Source organism: Suricata suricatta, chromosome 5 (assembly GCF_006229205.1).
Source record: "Suricata suricatta isolate VVHF042 chromosome 5, meerkat_22Aug2017_6uvM2_HiC, whole genome shotgun sequence".
NCBI classification, from domain to species: domain Eukaryota; kingdom Metazoa; phylum Chordata; class Mammalia; order Carnivora; family Herpestidae; genus Suricata; species Suricata suricatta.
Window position 1 is genome coordinate 26,362,673 of NC_043704.1, and position 19,807 is coordinate 26,382,479.

Consider the following 19,807-nt stretch of genomic DNA (forward strand, 5'->3'; position numbering starts at 1 on the left):
TATTCATGTCTTCTGCCCATTTCTTCACTGGATTATTCGTTTTTTGGGTATGGAGTTTTGGGGTTTGTAGATTTTGGATACTAGCCCTTTATCCAATATGCCATTTGCAACTATTAATTTTTTTGGTTGCTTCCTTTGCAGTGCAGAAGCTTTTTATCTTGATGAGGTCCCAATAGTTCATTTTTATTCTTGATTCCCTTCCCTTTGGGGATGTGTCTAGTAGGAAATTGCTGCGGTTGAGTTCAAGGAGGCTGTTTCCTGCTTTCTTCCTTAGGGTTTTGATGGTTTCCTGTCTCATATTCAGGTCCTTCATCCATTTTGAGTTTATTTTTGTGTATGGTGTAATAAAGTGGTCTAGTTTCATTCTTCTGCATGTTGCTGTCCAGTTCTCCCAGCACCATCTGTTAAAGAGGCTGACTTTTTTCCAGTAGATACTCTTTTCTGCTTTGTCAAAGATTAATTGGCTATACATTTGTGTCTTCAGTTCTGGGTTCTCTATTCTATTCCCTTGATCTATGTGTCTGTTTTTGTGCCAAGACCATACTGTCTTGATGATGACCGCTTTGTAGTAGAGGCTAAAGTTTGGGATGGTGATGCCCCCTTTTTGGTTTTCTTCTTCAATATTACTTCCGCTATTCAGGGTTGTTTGTTTTTTTTTTTTTTTTTTTTTGGTTCCATATGATTTTAGGATAATTTGTTCTAGCTTTGAGAAGAATGCTGGTGCAATTTTTATTGGAATTGCATTGAATGTGTAGATTGCTTTGGGTAAAAATGACATTTTAACAATGTTTATTCTTCCAATCCATGAGCATGGAATATTTTTCCATTTCTTTGTGTCTTCTTCAATTTCTTTCATAAGCTTTCTATAGTTTTCGTCATATAGGTCTTTTACATCTTTGGTTAGGTTTATTCCTCTGGTATTCTAAGATTTTTCGTGCAATTGTGAATGGGATCAGTTTCTTGATTTCTCTTTCTATTGCTTCATTATTGGTGTATAAAAATGCAACCTATTTCTGTACATTGATTTTGTAATCTGTGACTTTGCTGAATTCATGGATCAGTCCTAGAAGGCTTCTGGTGGAGTCAGTCGGGTTTTCCATGTAGAGTATCATGGCATCTGCGAAAAATGAAAGTTTTTGCCGATTTGCTGATTCTGATGCCTTTTATTTCCTTTTGTTGTCTGATTGCTGATGCTAGGACTTCCAGCACTATGTTAAATAACAGTGGTAAGACACCCCTGTCGTGTTCCTGATCTTAGGGGGAAAGCTCTCAGTTTTTCTCCATTGAAGACAATATTAGCTGTGGGCTTTTCATAAATTGCTTTTATAATGTTTAAGTAAGTTCCTTCTATCTCGACTTTCTCCTTTTTATTAAGAAGGGATGCTTTACTTTGTCAAATGCTTTTTCTGTATCTATCGACAGGATCATATGGTTTTTATCTTTTCTTTTGTTAACACGATGTATCACATTGATGGATTTGCAAATATTGAACCAGGCCTGTAACCCAGGAATGAATCCCACTTGATCATGATGGATAATTCTTTTTATATGCTGTTGAATTCAATTTGCTAGTATCTTGTTGAGTATTTTTGCATCTGTATTCATTAAGGGCATTGGCCTGTAGTTCTCTTTTTTTGTTTGGTCTCTGTCTGGTTTGGGAATCAAAGTGATGTTGGCTTCATAGAACGAGTTCAGAATTTTCTTTATATTTCTATTTTTTTGGAATAGCTTGAGGAGGATGGGTGTTAACACTGCTTTAAAGGTCTGATAGAATTCCCCTGGGAAGCCATCCAGTTCTGGGCTCTTATTCTTTGGGACATTTTTGATAAATGATTCAATTTCTTCACTGGTTAATGGGTCTATTCAGATTTTCTATCTGTTCCCGTTTGAATTTTGGTAGTGCATGTGTGTTTAGGAATTTGTCCATTTCTTCTAGATTGTCCAGTTTGTTGGCATATAATTTTTCATAGTAATCTCTGATGATTGCTTGTATTTCTGAGGGATCCGTTGTAATAAATCCATTTTCATTCATGATTTTGTCTATTTGGGTGTTTTCTATTTTCTTTCTGAGGAGACTGGCTAGAGATTTATCAATTTTGTTTATTTTTTCAAAAACCAACTCTTGCTTTCATTGATCTGTTCGGTTGTTTTTTTGGATTCTATATTGTTTATTTCTGCCCTGATCTTTATTATTTGTCTTCTTCTGCTAGATTTAGGGTGCGCTTGTTGCTCCCCTTCTAGTTTCCTTAGGTGCACTGTTAGATTTTGAATTTGCACTTTTTCTAGTTTGTTGAAATAGGCCTGGATTGCAATATACTTTAACTCTTAGGACTGCCTTTGCTGCATCCCAGAGAGTTTAGATTGTTGTATTTTTATTTTCATTTGTTTCCATATATTTTTTAATTTCTTCACTAATTGCCTGATTGGCCCAATCGTTCTTTAGTAGGGTGGTTTTTAACCTCCACATTTTTGGAGGTTTTCCAGACTTTTTCCTGTGACTGATTTCAAGTTTCATAGCATTGTAATCTGAAAGTGTGCATGGTATAATCTCAATTTGTTTGTATTTATGGAGGGCTGTTTTATGACCCAGTATGTGATCTATCTTGGAGAATGTGCCATGCGCACTTGAGAAGAAAGTGAATTCACTAGCTTCAGGACACAGAGTTCTAAATATATTTATTAATTCCATACATTCCAATGTGCTGTTCAGGTCCATTGTTTCTTTAGTGACTTTCTGTCTGGTTGATCTATCCATTGCTGTAAGTGGAGTATTAAAATCCCCTGCGATAGGCACATATCCATAAGATTGTTTCTGTTTTTGATTAGTTGTTTTATGTACCTGAGTGCTCCTGACTTTGGCTCATAGATGTTTATAATTGTTAGCTCTTCCTATTGGAGAGACCCTGTAATTATTAGATAATGTCCTTCTTCATCTTTTGTTATTGCCTTTACTTTAAAGTCCAGTTTGTTCGATATAAGTATGGCTACTCTGGCTTTCTTTTGACTTCCAGTCTCATGGTAGATATTTCTCCATCCCTTACTTTCAATCTGAAGGTGTCTTCAGGTCTAAGATGAGTCTCCTGTAGACAGCAAATAGATGGATTTTGATTTTTTATCCATTCTGCTACCCTGTGTCATTTGACTGGAGCATTCAGTCCATTTACATTCAGTGTTATTATTGAAAAATTTGGGTTTAGATTCATTGTGTTCTCTGTAGAGTTCATGTTTGTAGTGATGTCTCTGGTACCATATATTCCTTGCTAAATTTCCCTCATAGAGTCTCTCTTAGGATTTCTTATAGGGCTGGTTTGGTGGTGATGAATTCTCTCAATTTTTGTTTATTTGGGAAAACCTTTATCTCTCCTTCTATTTTGAATGACAGGTTCACTGGATAAAGGATTCTTGGTTACATATTTTTAATTCTTTTGATTTTAAATGTAACATGCTAATAAAAATAAGGTAGAGTTAGGATACTTAAGCTAGTTGGTAAATTTTTATATTACTTTAGAATTTTCTTCTATTAAGCAGGAAGATAAATTTACAGGTTAAGAATTCCATAAAGTTAATATGCTTACTTAAATTATCTTAGTTTTAACTAGTATATCTGTGCTTTGTTTTTTCTAATAACTGTTTCCTCAACTTGACTCTTGGACAATGTTAGGTAATAGATTAGTCTAGGCCAATTATATAGCAAGTGAAGCTTCAGTTTGTCTCCCTTTCCTGACAGTAAAACATTTCATTATACAGAACAGTGAAGCTTCCTCTCCACTGGGAAAAAAAAGAAAAAGAAAAAAAAGTAGAAAAACAAAAAGAAAGAAAACAACATAAGAAATGGTCAAATGAGTTGTTTACCAGCCTTCTCAGAATGGCATATATAATATCTGTTCTATTATAAAGATTCTTTTTTTTTCTGTAGCAGGGAGTATCTGATACCTTATTTCATGAAGTCTATTTATAGCAGATATTCAGCAAAATTATTCCTTACTTAAATAATGTTGGGAAATGCTGCATTCTACTCTGCCATCTTGGAGATTCATAAATAACATGAGAGTATTTAATGTTTTGAAAAGTTCTTCAGTAAAAAGACCGGTTTACCTGTAGTTTTTCATTACTTAAGTTGCAAGGTTTTATTTTCTACAAACAATGCATTTTGTCTGTAAAAATCAGTATTCCAAGAAATGTAATTGAAAATTTGCAAGGATATAATATTATCTCTCTGAAATAAGCATTGTATTACTAATGATTTTTGGTTGTTTCCTTTTCAGCGGACTGTGGAGGACCTTTTGAACTGTGGGAGCCAAATACAACATTCACTTCTATGAACTTCCCAAACAGCTACCCTAACAAGGCTTTTTGTGAGTCACTTCTTTTCTCAGGCCATGTAAAACAAATGTATATATCAAGATTAGATTACCACCTTGACACAACAAAGTGGATTATGAATTTACCAACTCTGACCACAACTACCACATCTATAAGATTGCATAATATAATGATAATAACAATAATGATTACTAACTTATTTAGCACTTATTTCATGTTAGGCACTGTACTAGAGCTTAATATAGAGTTTCAGTCAATTCTTACAATAATTCTTTGAAGCAGGTGTTATTATTATAATTCTTAAATTTAAAAATTGAATTAAATCAGTAAGGGGAAGTACCTTACTCCAGGTACTGCTCTCTTAATCACCCTTCTTGATTATAGATACACTGTCTATATTATATCTAACAAGTTTGCAATTTTATAGAATAAAGTAGGTGGAAAGTATAGAAAGTAAAGGGCCAACTGTGACATCCACAGCTTCTGTAAATATAGACCAGTGTCAATAAAACAGGCAGCTAGAGTAATGTAGTTAGTTTCTCAGTATAAAAGATGAAATAATGATGATTCGCTAAAAAATCTTAAGTCTAAAGAGAAGAATAGTTTGCTAAAACTGAACAGAGCCTATATATCTAGGTCAATATTTCTAAGTAGACTAGCTATTTCAAGCTACGTAGAAATTATGTTAAGGATGCCAAGTCCCCAGCCCCTCCTACAAATATTCGACTTCAGTAGGCCTGGGAAACAGACGTGTTCTGCCCATGACCGCACCTGAGATAGCTACACCAATCTAAATGGGAAAATCTGCCAGCGAAAGAAATGCTCTAATGACAGTGAAAAATGTGTTGTTAGAAAATGTCAGCTTTTCTTCCTTCAAATGACCCGGAGATAAGTAAGTATCAATTTCATAAGAGAATAAAGTCACTATTCCAAGGGCTTATCTGATCCAAAATATAAACAACCATGAATCTAATTTAACTTGTATGGGGAACCCAGAGATTATCATCTCTACTCCACATTGAGGACATCTTTTGAATATATCATTTGTACAAAGTAATGGTTTGAAATTTCTGAAAAATCAGTGGAATATTAAAAGACCAATCTGAATAAATTTATTAAATTTGATGTTTAAATAAATAGTATTGGGCACTTTATTTGTTAGGCACTGAAATGAGAAAAGAAGAAACAAGCATGACACAGTCTAGATAAAGATGTAGATAAACTATCAGGCTTTACAAAGTGCCCAAGGCAGTGTAACAATAATGGAAATGGCAGGATGCTGTGGGGAAACATGATATTCTAATATACAAAAGTTCAGAGACATTTGAAATTCTCAAGAGTGTGAAACTTTTATTAATTTTTTAAATGTTTATTTATTTTTGAGAGAGACAGAGCGTGAGCTGGAGAGGGGTAGAGAGAGGGAGACACAAAATCTGAAGCAGGCGCCAGGCTCTGAGCTATCAGCACAGAGCCCGACACAGGGCTTGAACTCACGAACCATGAGATCATGACCTGAGCGAAGTCAGATGCTTAACCACCTGAGCCACCCAGGTGCCGCAAGAGAGTGAAGGTTTTGAGGGAAATCTTTTTATTTCTGTTCTAAACTGTGTCGTCATGTTTTACTTTTAAGGTGTTTGGATATTAAATGCACAAAAGGGAAAGAATATACAACTTCATTTTCAAGAATTTGACTTAGAAAATATTGTCGATGTGGTGGAAATCAGAGATGGTGCAGGAGATGATTCTTTGCTCTTAGGTAAGTCTGCAATTTAAATATTGTGAAGGTTATATAGCTCAAGATGTTGGATTGATGGAGAAAACATTTCCCAATAAATATAATCATTCTTTTACAACAAGCAAAATGACATTACAACAGCAGAGTAACATGTCAAATTTTATGTGGAGCTTCCAAAACGAGAGTGTTTGCAATAATGACAGAATAATATTCTTCCTGAGCATTCTTGGCAAACCGGAATTAATAGTTTTTCATGAGTAGTTTCTACCAGCTATATTATTAATTCACTAGAGTATTACACCTTGGAGACTAAGAGCTAAAAGACATGCATTACTCAGTTTAATATGCATTATGTCTACATCATATTTCTAAAAGTAGATATTAAATCCAGTTTTGTTTCACTTCAAATTAAAGGAAAAAATGTGTTTTTATGAAAAAATGTTTTATGATTTTTTAATTTACTTTTTGTTATTACTCTGTGTCTCTAGTACCAGCTGCTTCTATAGAAGTATCTGAAAATGATTCAAATATTGATCAAAGTTGATTTTGGCCTAACTTCTATTGATTACTAATTTCTTAAAATAAACATGGGTATACTATTCTAGAGGAAATTCTTGTATGTAGGTCATAAAATTCATGGTAATATAATAAAAATCTATCATTCAAGTGTGATAGCTATTATCTTATTTAACTACTACCACTATTTTGAGAAAGTATCTCTTGATAAGTGATATATTAAATTATGAAAATGCCTAGAGGGTCAACTGGAATGCGTGAAACAAAACACTTCACAAGTAAAAGTCTTTTATTTAACTGTGCTTCAGACTCATTATTTCCTACAAAGTCTGGCCGAGTAGCTATGCAATCAAGATGCAATCACATGAACACTGCAACCAATGGAGGAAGACCAGTGGGAATTTTCTATACAGCAAACATGCAATACTAATGCATTGCTGCTTACACAGGGTTCTTCAGCAAAATCCCACAAAGTTCTAATATGCAGGCTTCTAGAAGATTTTGAAAGCCACGCAAAGAACATATCAACAATAAGAATCTCAGTAGGGCTGGGAGGCGAGTGCTAATAAGAACTGAGGAACTTCAAATTTGACTTTTATATACATAGTTATGGACACATTTTGAGTTATTTCCCCATGTTTAGGTTATATTGTCCTTCTAATGAAAATTTCAGTATTCTTAGGAGCTAAGAAAATTAATTTTTATCATTTCACTGCTTAATATTTACATCAATCATTGAAAAATAAATAAGAATTCCAGAGGATCTCAGAATCATAATTTTCAAAATTGTAGGCAAGAAGTTCTTTTGAAACAGAATCACTTTAGGGGATTCTAATACATAAAGTATCTAATAATATGAACATATTTTTTAATTAGCCTAAGTCTTTACTGTGTAGTAGAGAGTATTTCATTATTTGTGAAACCCCCACAGCCCAAGGGTTAGTAGGAAATATTTTGAAAACCATAACTTGGGTTTATATAACCTGCCTCAAAGTAATCCAATCCTTCAGCTTAATTTAATGATTCAACTCACACACACAAAAGAAAATCAAATAAATTTGGACAAAACCTTAGTAAGGAAAGCTATAATCTCCATTGTTTTATAAAGGTCTTTAAAAAACAGACAAATAATCATTTCTTCTAGGATAACTTGAGCTTTGAATAGTAGTGGTACTAAGCCAAATAATATTATAAATAATTCATCTTTAAATTATAGAGCCACAGCAATATTGGAAAAGATCAAGAGAAAAGTTGGCTTTCCTAGAGGCAGTGTTCAAAATCTAAAGGAAAGCAGTTATTTACATGCGGTCACTTCCCGAGCAAGCCACACTGCATGCAGCGTACATCTGGAAGATGGAACTGACAAAAACAGATGTTTTCTTCTAGATTCAAAGACTCGCCTCACTAATTATCTCGTCTTCCTTTGGAGCTGTGTACACAGGGGCCGGCCCAGTAAAGGATGTGTTCTCAACCACCAACCGAATGACTGTGCTTTTCATCTCGGACGATGTGTTGGCAAAAGGGGGATTTAAAGCCAACTTCACTACCGGCTACAACCTGGGGTTTCCAGGTATGTGCACTAGGGATGACACGTTGCATTGTAACTTTCGGAGCAAAATGATACAACCAAGTAGTATTTGGAAGCCTAAATACGACTTCATTGTTTGCATTCAAATACATTCATCTATCTTCATTTTCTCAGAGATTTTCTTCCTTCCTTTACATCTGTGTAACAGCTGCTTAAGTGGGTTCAAATCAGGAATCCGTATTTTCAGCAGAGCTACTTGTATTTCTCTGGGGTGTAGAGTCATGAATTTTGCTCACTGAAAAGGGCCATTTTAAATGTTAGAAGCAGGGCACTTGGGACTATGAGGAAAGAGGATTATCTGTCTTATTTGCCAAAAGCATTTTCAGGGAACAGCGGGTAGTCAGGCAAGTGAACTGTTCGGATTCCAACAACAGCCAGTTAAAAAATTAACACCACTAACTTCTTAAAGACAAACCAGTGTAAAGCTGCTACCATGATGGATGAAGGAATTTGATGCTGCTGTTACTGGTATGCACAGTCTTCTAACCCTATATTTTTTATTATACTACAACATGATCAGGAGGATAAAACAAAATTGCCTGCCTGCTTATCATGTATCTGTATCTCTATATGCACAGATAGATTAGACAACCTGCAGCGAATTTGTGATCACTTGCTGCTCCCTTTGGAGTGTAATTTTTTCTTATACCCCCGCCCCACGACTCTGTGGTTCTCTCCAGGGGGATAATATGTCAGGAAGACCGAACACATGTCATTTCCTTTATCTGTCTTTCCTTTCCACAGGAGATTATGGTCAGTTTGTCTTTGACCAGAATGTCTAGAAAAGAGGTAGGGGTCAAAGCACTGATCCTCATCTGGCTTGTTATCTAATCTCAGATCCAGCTGTGCAAATATCTGTTCCTCCACTCACAACTGGCCTAAACCTTTGCCTGTATCTCTGAAAGTTGTATGCTTTCAGCTCTACTGCAAAGTTGATCTGTACCTTGTCTACCCTCCAGCCATGAAAATAAGCCACTTCAATTATTAGCCAACCTACTTAGGTAGGAGTAAGTGGTGGCCCAATCAACTATGCCCTTCTGGATTTTGTGACTGGTTTTAGAAACAGCTACTTGTGACTCGTAAGCAACAGTGACATGTATCACTCAAAATACTCAATTACTGAAATAAGCAAACACAATATTAAGACCTATGACAAATATTACATAGTATAAAAGGATGGGATAAGGACTTTGAGATCTACTGAAAATTAAATTTTTTCTTAAAATACAGTCTATGAAAAAGGAGAAAATGGGGAAAATGACATGATTAAAATTATTTTTACTTTATAAATTAAGACTATTTTAAAATCATACTTTTAATTATTTTTCAAAGGAGTAGAAAAGAAAATACAGTGACATGAAAATAGCAATAGATATTATATATTTATGTAAGTATACATTTATAAATATATATTTCTATGACATATGTATTTATATGACATACATATACATAATAAGGAACTAACAGTAAAGAATCATATCACTGAAAAATATTAATCAAGACGATTTTGAGACTAGCAGTTTGTCTTATTTTTTGTTTGTTTAACTTCAGATTTTTATTTAAATTCCAATGATTTATTTATTTAAAATGCAGTGTAATATTAGTTTCAGAGGTAGAATTTAGTGATTCATCACTTACATACAGTAGCTGGTGCTCATCACAAGTGCCCTCCTTACTCCCTAGCACCTATTTAGCCCATCCCCCCATCACCTCTCCTCCAGCAATCCTTGGTTTGTTTTCTATAGTTAAGAGTCTGTTTTTTGGTTTGCCTCCCTCTCTCTTTTTTCCACCCTTTGTTCATTTGTTTTGTTTCTTAAATTCCATATATGAGTGAAATCATATAGTATTTGTCATTCTCTGACCAACTTATTTCACTTAGCACAATAATCTCTAGCTCCATCCTCATCACTACAAAGGCAAGATTTCATTCTTTTTTATGGCTGAGTAATATTCCATTGTATACATATATACCACTTCCTCTTTATCCACATCAATCAAAGGACATTTGTACCCAATGTTTATAGCAGCATTAGCAACAATAGCCAAATTATAAGAAGAGACTTTCATTTTGAATTAAGCTACTGATTCAGTTCTTTGATAATTTTGTTGTTATTGATTTTACTATGATAACTATATTTGTCTACCAGTATTTGATTCCAGTTTTTTTCTCTTTGTAAATGAACCTAAAATTTTAATTTTAATTTAATTCAATATTTGATTTAACTTAGGTTAAAATTTTGATTTTTTGATGATACTTTTAAAATATAGATGAATAATGGACATGGATGAGGAAATTTTGGTATATAATATTTAGTCCTTCCAAGATAAAAAAGACTTTGAATGTGGATTATTGATAAAACTTAACTGGTTCTTACTGTTAATAGAAAAGAAACAATATAATAAAGAACTTAGCTAATAGTAGAAGACACAAAATAGTCTCAACATTATTTTTATACCTAAAGTTATGATTTATAATTTTATAAAATATCAATATTTAATTTTAGCTCCTAATATCTTGCTGAACACTGCCCCCCCCCAAAATGATACTACAGATCAGTTGCCCCTTAAGATATTTGAAAAACCGTGACCACTTGGGGCAGAGGAATTTTTGTTGAAACTCTACCACAACCAAATTATTTCTTCTGATTTGATTAGAAATCTTTGTTAATGGTGTAAAAGACACAATTTTTTGGTTGATTGCATACCAATTCAAACACTGTGCCACCAAAATATTCACATTTCCACAAAAGCTGCTGCACAAAAGCATGATCAAGAATGCCAAAACAGGGGTGCCTGGGTGGCTCTGACAACCAGTTAAGCATCTGACCTTGGCTCAGGTAATGATCTCACAGTTTGTGGACTCAAGCCCTGCATCAAGCTCTGTAGTGATAGCTCAGAGCCTGGAGCCTGCTTCAGTTTCTGTGTCTTTTTCTCTCTCTACTTTTCTCTCTCTCTCTCTCTCTCAAAAATAAATAAACATAAATTTTTAATAAAAAATGCAAAACAATGTATAATGCAAAAACAATGTATAAAAAGTTGGAAAGATATGAAAGTCTACAATGAGCATGCAGTAAAAAAAACACCAAACCACAACTTAAAAGTAATTAACATTCCCAAAGGAAAAGAACCAGTTAAAACTAACAAAGGAAAGTATACAGGAGAAAGAAAATTTGGATCTGCTTAAATGAACTAAAAATCACAAAGTCTTACTGTTGCCTGAAAAAATTAATAAGCAGTAATAATTATTATAAAATTTCCTATTCAAATTTTTAAATTTCAGGTTTAAAAATCAGATCGGCTTTATACATTACTCATTTCATGATGAATACTTAATAACAATATGGTTCTATTTCTAAAATTTGTGAGGAATTAAGTGAATAGGCATCAATATCATGTATATTTGAATGCAAAAAAACTAAGTGCTCAATTCTTCGAAGTATCTTAAAATAGGGCAAGATCAGTTCAGTGACCAACTCCTGAGTTCAGTTCAGGTGGTGATCTTTTGTGTGTAAAGATCTAGTCCCAAGCTGGGCTCTGCATAAACATGGAACCTTCTCTCTCTCCCTTTTCATCTGCCTCTCTCATGTGCTCACTCTCTCTCACCAAAAAAAAAAAAAAAAAAAAAAAAAAAAAAAAAAAAAAAAAAAAAAAAAAAAAAAAAAAAAAAAAGCTACCATACAATCCAGCAATCCCACAATCCCATTTATGGGTATGAATCCAAAAGAAATGAAATGAGAATCTCAAAAAGGTACCGGTACTTCCATGTTCATTGCAACATTATTTCCAATAGCCAAAGTATAGATACAACCTCAGTGTCAATCTACAGATAAATGGATAAAGGTGATGTGGTATATTATATTCAGTGGAATATCTATGAGACGGAAGGAAATCCTGTCATTTGTGACAACATGGATAACCCTTGAAGGCACTGTGTAAATGAAATAAGTCAGAGGAAGACAAACACTACAGCATATTGCGTTGGTGGAATCTTAAAGAGCTAAACTCTTAGAAATGGAAAGAAAATAAATCAATAAGTAAATAAATAAGAAAGAAGTTTATATTTAAGGAAATGCAGATGAACTGTAAAACCAACTGAACTAAAGAGATAAAATAACTAACAACTCTAATCAGTAAGGAAATGGATTTTTTTCATGTTTCCAAACAATTGGAATAATTGTTGGGCATGCCACCACCTGCAAAAAATAAATCTTCTTGCAACAAAACTTAGAGAAATGTAGGTCTTTCAAAAAACATTTAAATGAGAAGAAGGAGAAAAGTGGAAAGAGAGTACATTATGAAAAGGGATATGGCAACAAACCTCTTCCAACAACGTTAGTTACTGGTTTTTATTAGATTTGTATAATGAGATACATATAACATCAGTATAACATTTTGAAAAACATTAAGTAATCCTATTCAAGATAAAAGTCAATATATTACTTCCAACACAAAACATACAAATCTTTGGTGTAGGGGTTGTTCATTTTTGCCCATTCGCTAGATTTCAGTTACTTTGGTTGTGTTAGTCAAGAAATAAATCATTTAGAGACAATTCCCAATTGCTGCTAGAATGGAGTCTTCCATGACCATCACTGTGTGGTGGATATGCCGGGAATGTGGTTTCTCATCCCTCCTGAACACAGGACAGAAGCTGCTGGGGAGTAGCAAGTGGAGTGAATGAGGTGTCATCAGGATTTTTACACCAAAAGGCTGAAAAACAATGATAGAAACAGGGAATTAGGAGGGGAAGATAATCCAGCTGATAATGGAAAGAGAGCTCTAGCACACTTGTCTGTTTATCTGGAGCTCTGCTTTGGTGATTGTTTTAGAAAGAAGTGTGAAAGGAATATCACAAATTTGCAGCATTTGTGTACTTCATTTATCTTCTGTGATATTTTAAGGACACCTTCCAGAGCATCCAACTGAAATATAAAACCACTGTATAACACATTTTTGTATCTCCGTTCCTGATCCTATTTTTAGCATTTCCCTGTAAGTTAAAGCATATGAAATATAGATTTATTAAGATGTGTCTCCCATAAACGTCCCCTTATTGCTCTTTTCTCATACTCAGAGTCTTAATTCGGAATTCAATAGTGCTTATCAGGCAACTGTGGAAGTGGCAGCTGATTACATTTAGGGGTTTAGAGTCCTCTCCTGACTGTGTGGCATGTGCCTTAGAGATCAATTCAGTTCCATTTAAAGCCCAGCATATGTTGACTAAACAAGGCAGGCTTACTGGAGACTTCATAAAAAGAAGATGGGAAAATTCAATTCTTAGCAATATTTCCTTTTCCCTCTCTCACTATGTGCATAAAGTGATCAGACGTAAGATTTCAGAGGCCACAGAGAGTTACACTTTGGGATTAAAGTCTTCTTAATGAAGCAGAACTGTTATATGTTGCAAAGAATCAGCATCTAGTTCATGTACGTAAGGAAAATTTTGAAAGAGTTTATTTACAACTTTCTTCAGAATTTATAATCTCTACTCAGGTCAGCAACACTACATCACTTTGTCCCATTCAATATTTTTCCTTCAATGCATCCATTTTACAGAAAATAGTTATTTTTTTTTCTGGATTCACAGGGTATAACCTTAACAGCTTCAGACTAGAGCCCAAAAATAAATTACACTTTTCAGATCTCTATGCATGTATTCATTCACTTTTAAATTCAGAAATTTATATTTCCGTTTGGCAAATATGTGCTTTTCTAATTGAATGTAGCCTGACTACCCTAGTAAAAAGAGTAAACTTATCAATAAACTTATCTGTGAAATAAATTATTGCCATTGAGAACGCATTTTTACATAATGATTTCAACAAGTTATGAAAACAAAGTAATGAGATAATTTTAAAATAACTTATGCTGACTACCCTTCTATATTAAGATATTTAATCAGGGATATGTAATTAGGCTGTCAACTTTTTAAACAAATATAATATGTATCAAAGCACAGATTTAAATAGAATATACAAATACAAACACATGTATACATAGTTTTAAGCCTTCTTATTTCATAAAGGAAAATCAATAGTAGAGAGATGAAATATAAAGTCAGTTAAAATATTAATGCTTGCCTGTAGAATATATAGTTGTCTTTGCCCATTTATCATCTCACTAATCTGGTTTAAAAAATGCATGTTTGTGAAACAAATTGATAATTACATTTACAAGAATATCCTTAATAGTATTATGGTTGATATATGTAACCTACTTCTCTCATGGGGTAAAGATTTAAAGAAACAACTGGACCATCCATGTCTTCTTTAAAATATTTTTTTTATTAATGGAATTTAGGTTTGTGTTGCAAAGTATAGAAGTCTTCAAAGTTCAAAATAAAGTACAAACAGCTCCAACTGTTGTTTTAAGATACCCAGAGGAAGAGAGTAGGTATGATTTCTTGTTTATATGGTTATCTGGAGGGGAAGGTAGCACAATTGGAACATGGAAATGAGAACGTTAACTTAGAATGTCAGTGAAAGGATGCTTTCTAAGTGTTAGTCTTTATACTGTTAAGAATATTATTCCTTAGGCATTTAATATATTCACATTGGTATACTAAATAAATTTATTTTCTTTTCTTTAACGGACTCTTGTAACACACATAAGACATAATATTATTTATTCCCATTGGAAAGTCAATGAAACTAAGGTTCAGAAAGATTAGTTTATTTGCTCAAGCTTAAAACTAAATATAAAGAAAATAGCTAAATTGCAGATCAAACCAAGGCCATAAGATTCTAGAGCTTATGTTTTAGGCACCATTCAGATAGAAACAAGTGTATTTTATCTCGATAATTTATAGAATCAATTTGTTTTACATTTCAACAGAGTTACCATTAGAAAAATCAACTGCCCAATTTAAAAATGTTTTTTTAAATTATACTTTTAAACATTGCTTTATATTGTGTCAACTCTATTACTAGGGTTCATATTCATCTTCAAGGCATATCACTCATTTGACATAAATTAATTCACTTTATCAGATGTGCCAGGCACTAGATCAAACCCTGGGCATGAAAAGATGAACAAACAAGGCAAATAGATATTGTAGCTAGTAAAGTGTACATTCAATTTAAAGAATGGCCTCAACAAGAGTGCAAACAGAAAAATCTTTCTTTTTCTCCAGCTAATTTTTTTCAAATCTCTCTTTTGGCCCCTGGATATTTCAGGCAGATTTCTTCACTTTTCCAGTTATTTTAGGTGTTAAATTTTCTTAACTGATTAAGATTCACTTTTAGATATTAGGATGTATTGTCAAATATGGCACCAAAACGTTAGTATCATCCAGTTCAAAGTTTCTTTTACCTCCCAACTCTGTAACCTAATAACCTAACCTAATAACTTAAAGTAGAGGAGGTAGAAATATTCCCTTTGACTCATTTTCCATTTTCTTTCCCTTCCATCTTCCTATAGCTGTGGTGTCAGAGGAAAGGCAAACAAGGAAAATCTATCACCACTGTATCTTTCTTTTGGCCAACAGTGGCTCCTGCCAAACTAGCTCTTTTGTAGAATAAAACTGTAGGTTTTGGGAGCATCCCTCTCTCACCTCCCTTCCTCAGGACCACTGCACTGTAGGTATGGGTGGTCCTCTTCCTCGCCAATTTCCTCTGGCCCTGGAGAGCTCCTAATCCACCCCAGACTCCATCTCTCCACTCCTTTGTGTCGGGCCTGCTTGTCTTGCAAAGCAGCTCCCACGCAATTATATTTTCCAGTGTTCATTGGTAAAACAAAAACAAAAATAAAATAAAAAACAAAACTTACTCACTTTTCCCACATGGAGAAAATGCAGGTTCTTTCCACTGTCACTCTTTCTCTTGGCCCCTACCTACCATCAAGAGATGTTCTAGCCTAACTTTCTGATTTTGGATTCATTACATAAGAAGAGAACATAAATCTTTAATTATACAGTTAGATACCCACAAACTTTGAGAAATTAACGTCACAATTTTCTGTAAAGTCATTCACTATACTTCAGTTTAGGCTGGTAGTTTTCAAAAAGTAGATCATGAAATCAATTTACTGGGTTTTGATAAACATTTCTTATTATGGAGTGGAATAAAATAGAATAGAATAAGATTTAGAATAGAATAAAATAGAATAATTCTGCTTAGTTAGACACACACAAACACACACATACACACATCTGTTGGGGAAAAAAAATCTGAAAGCCCCTTCATTAATCCCAGGGAAGCACCAGCCCTTGTGATTCTTTAGGCTAAAAAAACTTCAGGCTGAAAGTGATAAGATGGCCTTCTCCCTTTAAGGCAACTCAACAAGAATTGTTGTTTTGGAGCATTCTTCAGTTGGTGTGCTGGATGGCACCGTCTTCCCATCTCCCACCCTTTCTCAAGGACAAATGTCTCAAGGATGTTTTTTAAGAAAAACTCTAATCCTCTTTTATATATAAATAGAGCTGGAAATAGGTGATGGGTGTTAATAATTGCTACAGAAATTTTGATATATTTTTAAGTATAGTATGGCTATATTAATACCTCTCTTCAGAGTGTGACAATATTTACCAATGCTTTCAGATTTGGGGCTACAATGTAGATTCTAAAACATGTGCCATTACATGTGGTCATCATAAATTGAGAAAGTCTATACGGAGATTAGTACAACTCAGTTTGAACCCACTTTAACATGAATTGTGTCTCCTTGAAAATAATATAATCATTTATAATTAATATTCGTAAAAGCTTTCAAAATACAGATCTCCCTCTTCCTTGATTTTATGAGGTGGTTTGCTTCCCTATTATGCTTATCCATGCACAATGTAGGGGAAGAAATATTAAGCCTCTCACTATCTGTCTCTCTTCTCAGAGAAGTCAAATCCCACGTGGCCTCAACAGGGTCCTAACACAGCCATGTGGCTATCCTTCGTAAGCCATAATTATAAAACACATTGAGAGAGCAAACCCCTCTCTCCTTGTGACATGAGGGGTCTCCCCAGGCAAAACCCTGTCAGATCAAACGAACAGGTCCAGGAAACAGCAGCACCACTTTCTTCAAACAATGGATATTTCCAGTTGGCCTATTTTTGCATAACTCAAATCCTGGAAACCACCAACTGCCTGCAGATCCACTGAGATTCTTTCCTGTCCAGATTCTTCATCTTTCTTCCATTTCTTCATATGCCAGTCGTATTCTCCCAATTCGAACCCTGCTTTACTTCTTGGGGCCCCATCCTTAAGTTCCTTTCAAATGACCATTATTGCAGAGTTTCCATGTCTTTGTGACTACTTCCCCCCCCCTCTCCGACTCATTATTTAATTGAGCTCGGTTTCCAGTCTCATCCAACTTTGGTCACACCAAAGGCAACTTTCACATTTTTTATATCATATAGGTTTGGATGTATCCTTTGGAAGGGTGAATTCAATAGATCTTTTTAGGCTTGTGTAATATTCCAAAGGTTGATGCTTGTATATTCATATGAGGTGGAGGAGTTTATTGAAGAGAAACTCACAGACTCTGTGAGAGAAAGGCATAGACCTCTCAGTCATCCCTTGGAACTGCTCTGTGCTCTGCTGTAAAGAAGATGCCTAGGGGCACCTGGGTGGCTCAGTCGGTTAAGTGTCAGACTTCAGCTCAGGTCATGATCTCGCAGTGTGTGTGTTTGAGCCCCACGTCGGTCTCTGTGCTGACAGCTCAGAGATGGGAGCCTGCTTCAGATTCTGTGTCTCCCTCTCTCTCTCTCTCTGCCCCTCCCCTGCTCTCACTCACTCTCTCTCTCTCAAAAATAAATAAGCATTAAGAAAAATTTTTTAAATAAAAAAAGAAGATGCCTATGGTTTTATTCACTATTTCCTCAAGCCACATACATCTCTGACTTTGACACTACTATTATGGAGGCGTTGTTGGCAACTAAGTGTATGTAGTCTCACTTGATAGTAGATCGAGCTCAATGATGCACTGTACTAAAAGGCTGATGTGCAAAGAGGCAGAAATGGGATGCATATTACAGGACCATCTACTTGTCACCTTTTTATCCTATATATTATTCTTTCCCCATAGAGCCCTGCAAGGAGGACCATTTTCAGTGTAAGAATGGAGACTGTATTCCACTGGTGAATCTCTGTGATGGTCTTCTTCACTGTAAGGATGGCTCTGATGAAGCACATTGTGGTATGCTTTAATTTTAAGAAAACACTCATCGCTTTAACCTCGACACTTGGATCATACAAATGTAAAAGAAAAATTAGCAATGTATTTATCAGGACATGTTTCGGTGCTTTTGTGTGTGATCATTCCCTCGTGACTCCCGCACCTTGGATGCCATTCTGGTTAGGAGAAAAGTTAACAAGCAGACCCCTGTCTTTTGTTGTTTATTTATTTAAACTTGACTACATTTAGTAACTTTAAATCTAGGACAACCCATATCAGGTAGAAAGCATAAAGTAGCACAGGGAGTTGATGGTCCTCACCAGGCCCTTATTGACGATGAAACTCTGTCCTTTGCCTGCATATGGGGACACCCTCATGCTTACTTATAACTGACTACGTTACACTTGCTCCTTTTTATTCATGGTTCTTCAGTATCTACTTCTCCTCCTGCTTTGTTGAGTCTTCCATCTTGTCTACTTCCAAACCTCTCTAATGAGTAGTGGCTACTTTCACTATATCTTGCTTTTATTTCTAAGCAAATACTTAGTGCTACTTATCACATGCCATGCACTATATCTGAGTGCTGTGAAACAATCTTAACAGAAGAAGAATTAGCTCTTTTTAGCCATAAGAAAACTGGGGTTTGGAGAGTTAAACAGTTGCCAAAGATCACATACATAGTAGGGGTTAGAGTTGCATTTTCAACCTAAGTCTGTCTAATTCTAGCAATGCTCTTACTTTTCCCAGACTTCGAGGAAAAAAATGTAAACAATAACATTAACTTACAGAATGACAGTATGGTGTTTGTGGATAAAACTATTGTTGCCGATGTTTTACCTGTTTGATAAACTAGCTTAGCTTGGCACAGTTCCTACTTAGCCACTGACTCTATACTGCATCCAAAATGCTTGTAAGACGGTGGGGAAGAAGATGGGAACCAAACAGCAAAAGTACAAGGCCAAAGAAAACAGCTTCTAGAGAAAGAAGGAGGAGATAAAATGCCAAAATTATTTCTGAACTTGAATTTTCCTTCTTTTAGAGACCGAGTTTGTAAGATGTATTCTTCACAATAAATGTTATGTGCTGTTTTGATATGCACTAAACTTCCATATCTCTGCCTTTTTCATGTTTGTAGTTATATGAAAAGAGCAATGTAAAGTCTATAAAATTTGTATTTTTCAACTTAGGCTTTCTAACATACTCTTTTTTAAATATTTATTCATTTCTGAAAAAGAGAGAGAGAGAGAGGGAATGAGTGGGGGAGCGGCAGAGAAAGAGGGGGACAGAGGATCCGAAGCAGGCTCTGCAATGAGAGCAGAGAACCCTATGTGGGTTCTATCCAACTTAGAACCTTGAGATCCTTACCTTAGCTGAAATCGGATGCTCAACTAACTGAGACACCCAGGAGCCCTCTAACATACTCTTAAAAAAATTACAATCAATTTGTAACTCTAAACATTAAGAACATTGCACATGTAGTTTAGAACTCATCATTTACTTTTACAATTTACGTCATAATGATCCTGTGTGTGACCTAA

General features: G+C 34.8%; 1 protein-coding gene across 1 annotated transcript in view; it reads left to right on the forward strand.

Moving 5' to 3' along the window:
* The window catches only part of TMPRSS15 (transmembrane serine protease 15), a 115,404-nt gene that overhangs the window by 60,634 nt on the left and 34,963 nt on the right, over nt 1–19,807 (forward strand). The window contains exons 14-17 of the mRNA XM_029938684.1: nt 4,266–4,355; nt 5,954–6,079; nt 8,004–8,144; nt 18,180–18,290. Of these exons, the coding sequence (XP_029794544.1) occupies nt 4,266–4,355; nt 5,954–6,079; nt 8,004–8,144; nt 18,180–18,290 (468 nt within the window). The remainder of the gene's footprint in view (nt 1–4,265; nt 4,356–5,953; nt 6,080–8,003; nt 8,145–18,179; nt 18,291–19,807) is intronic.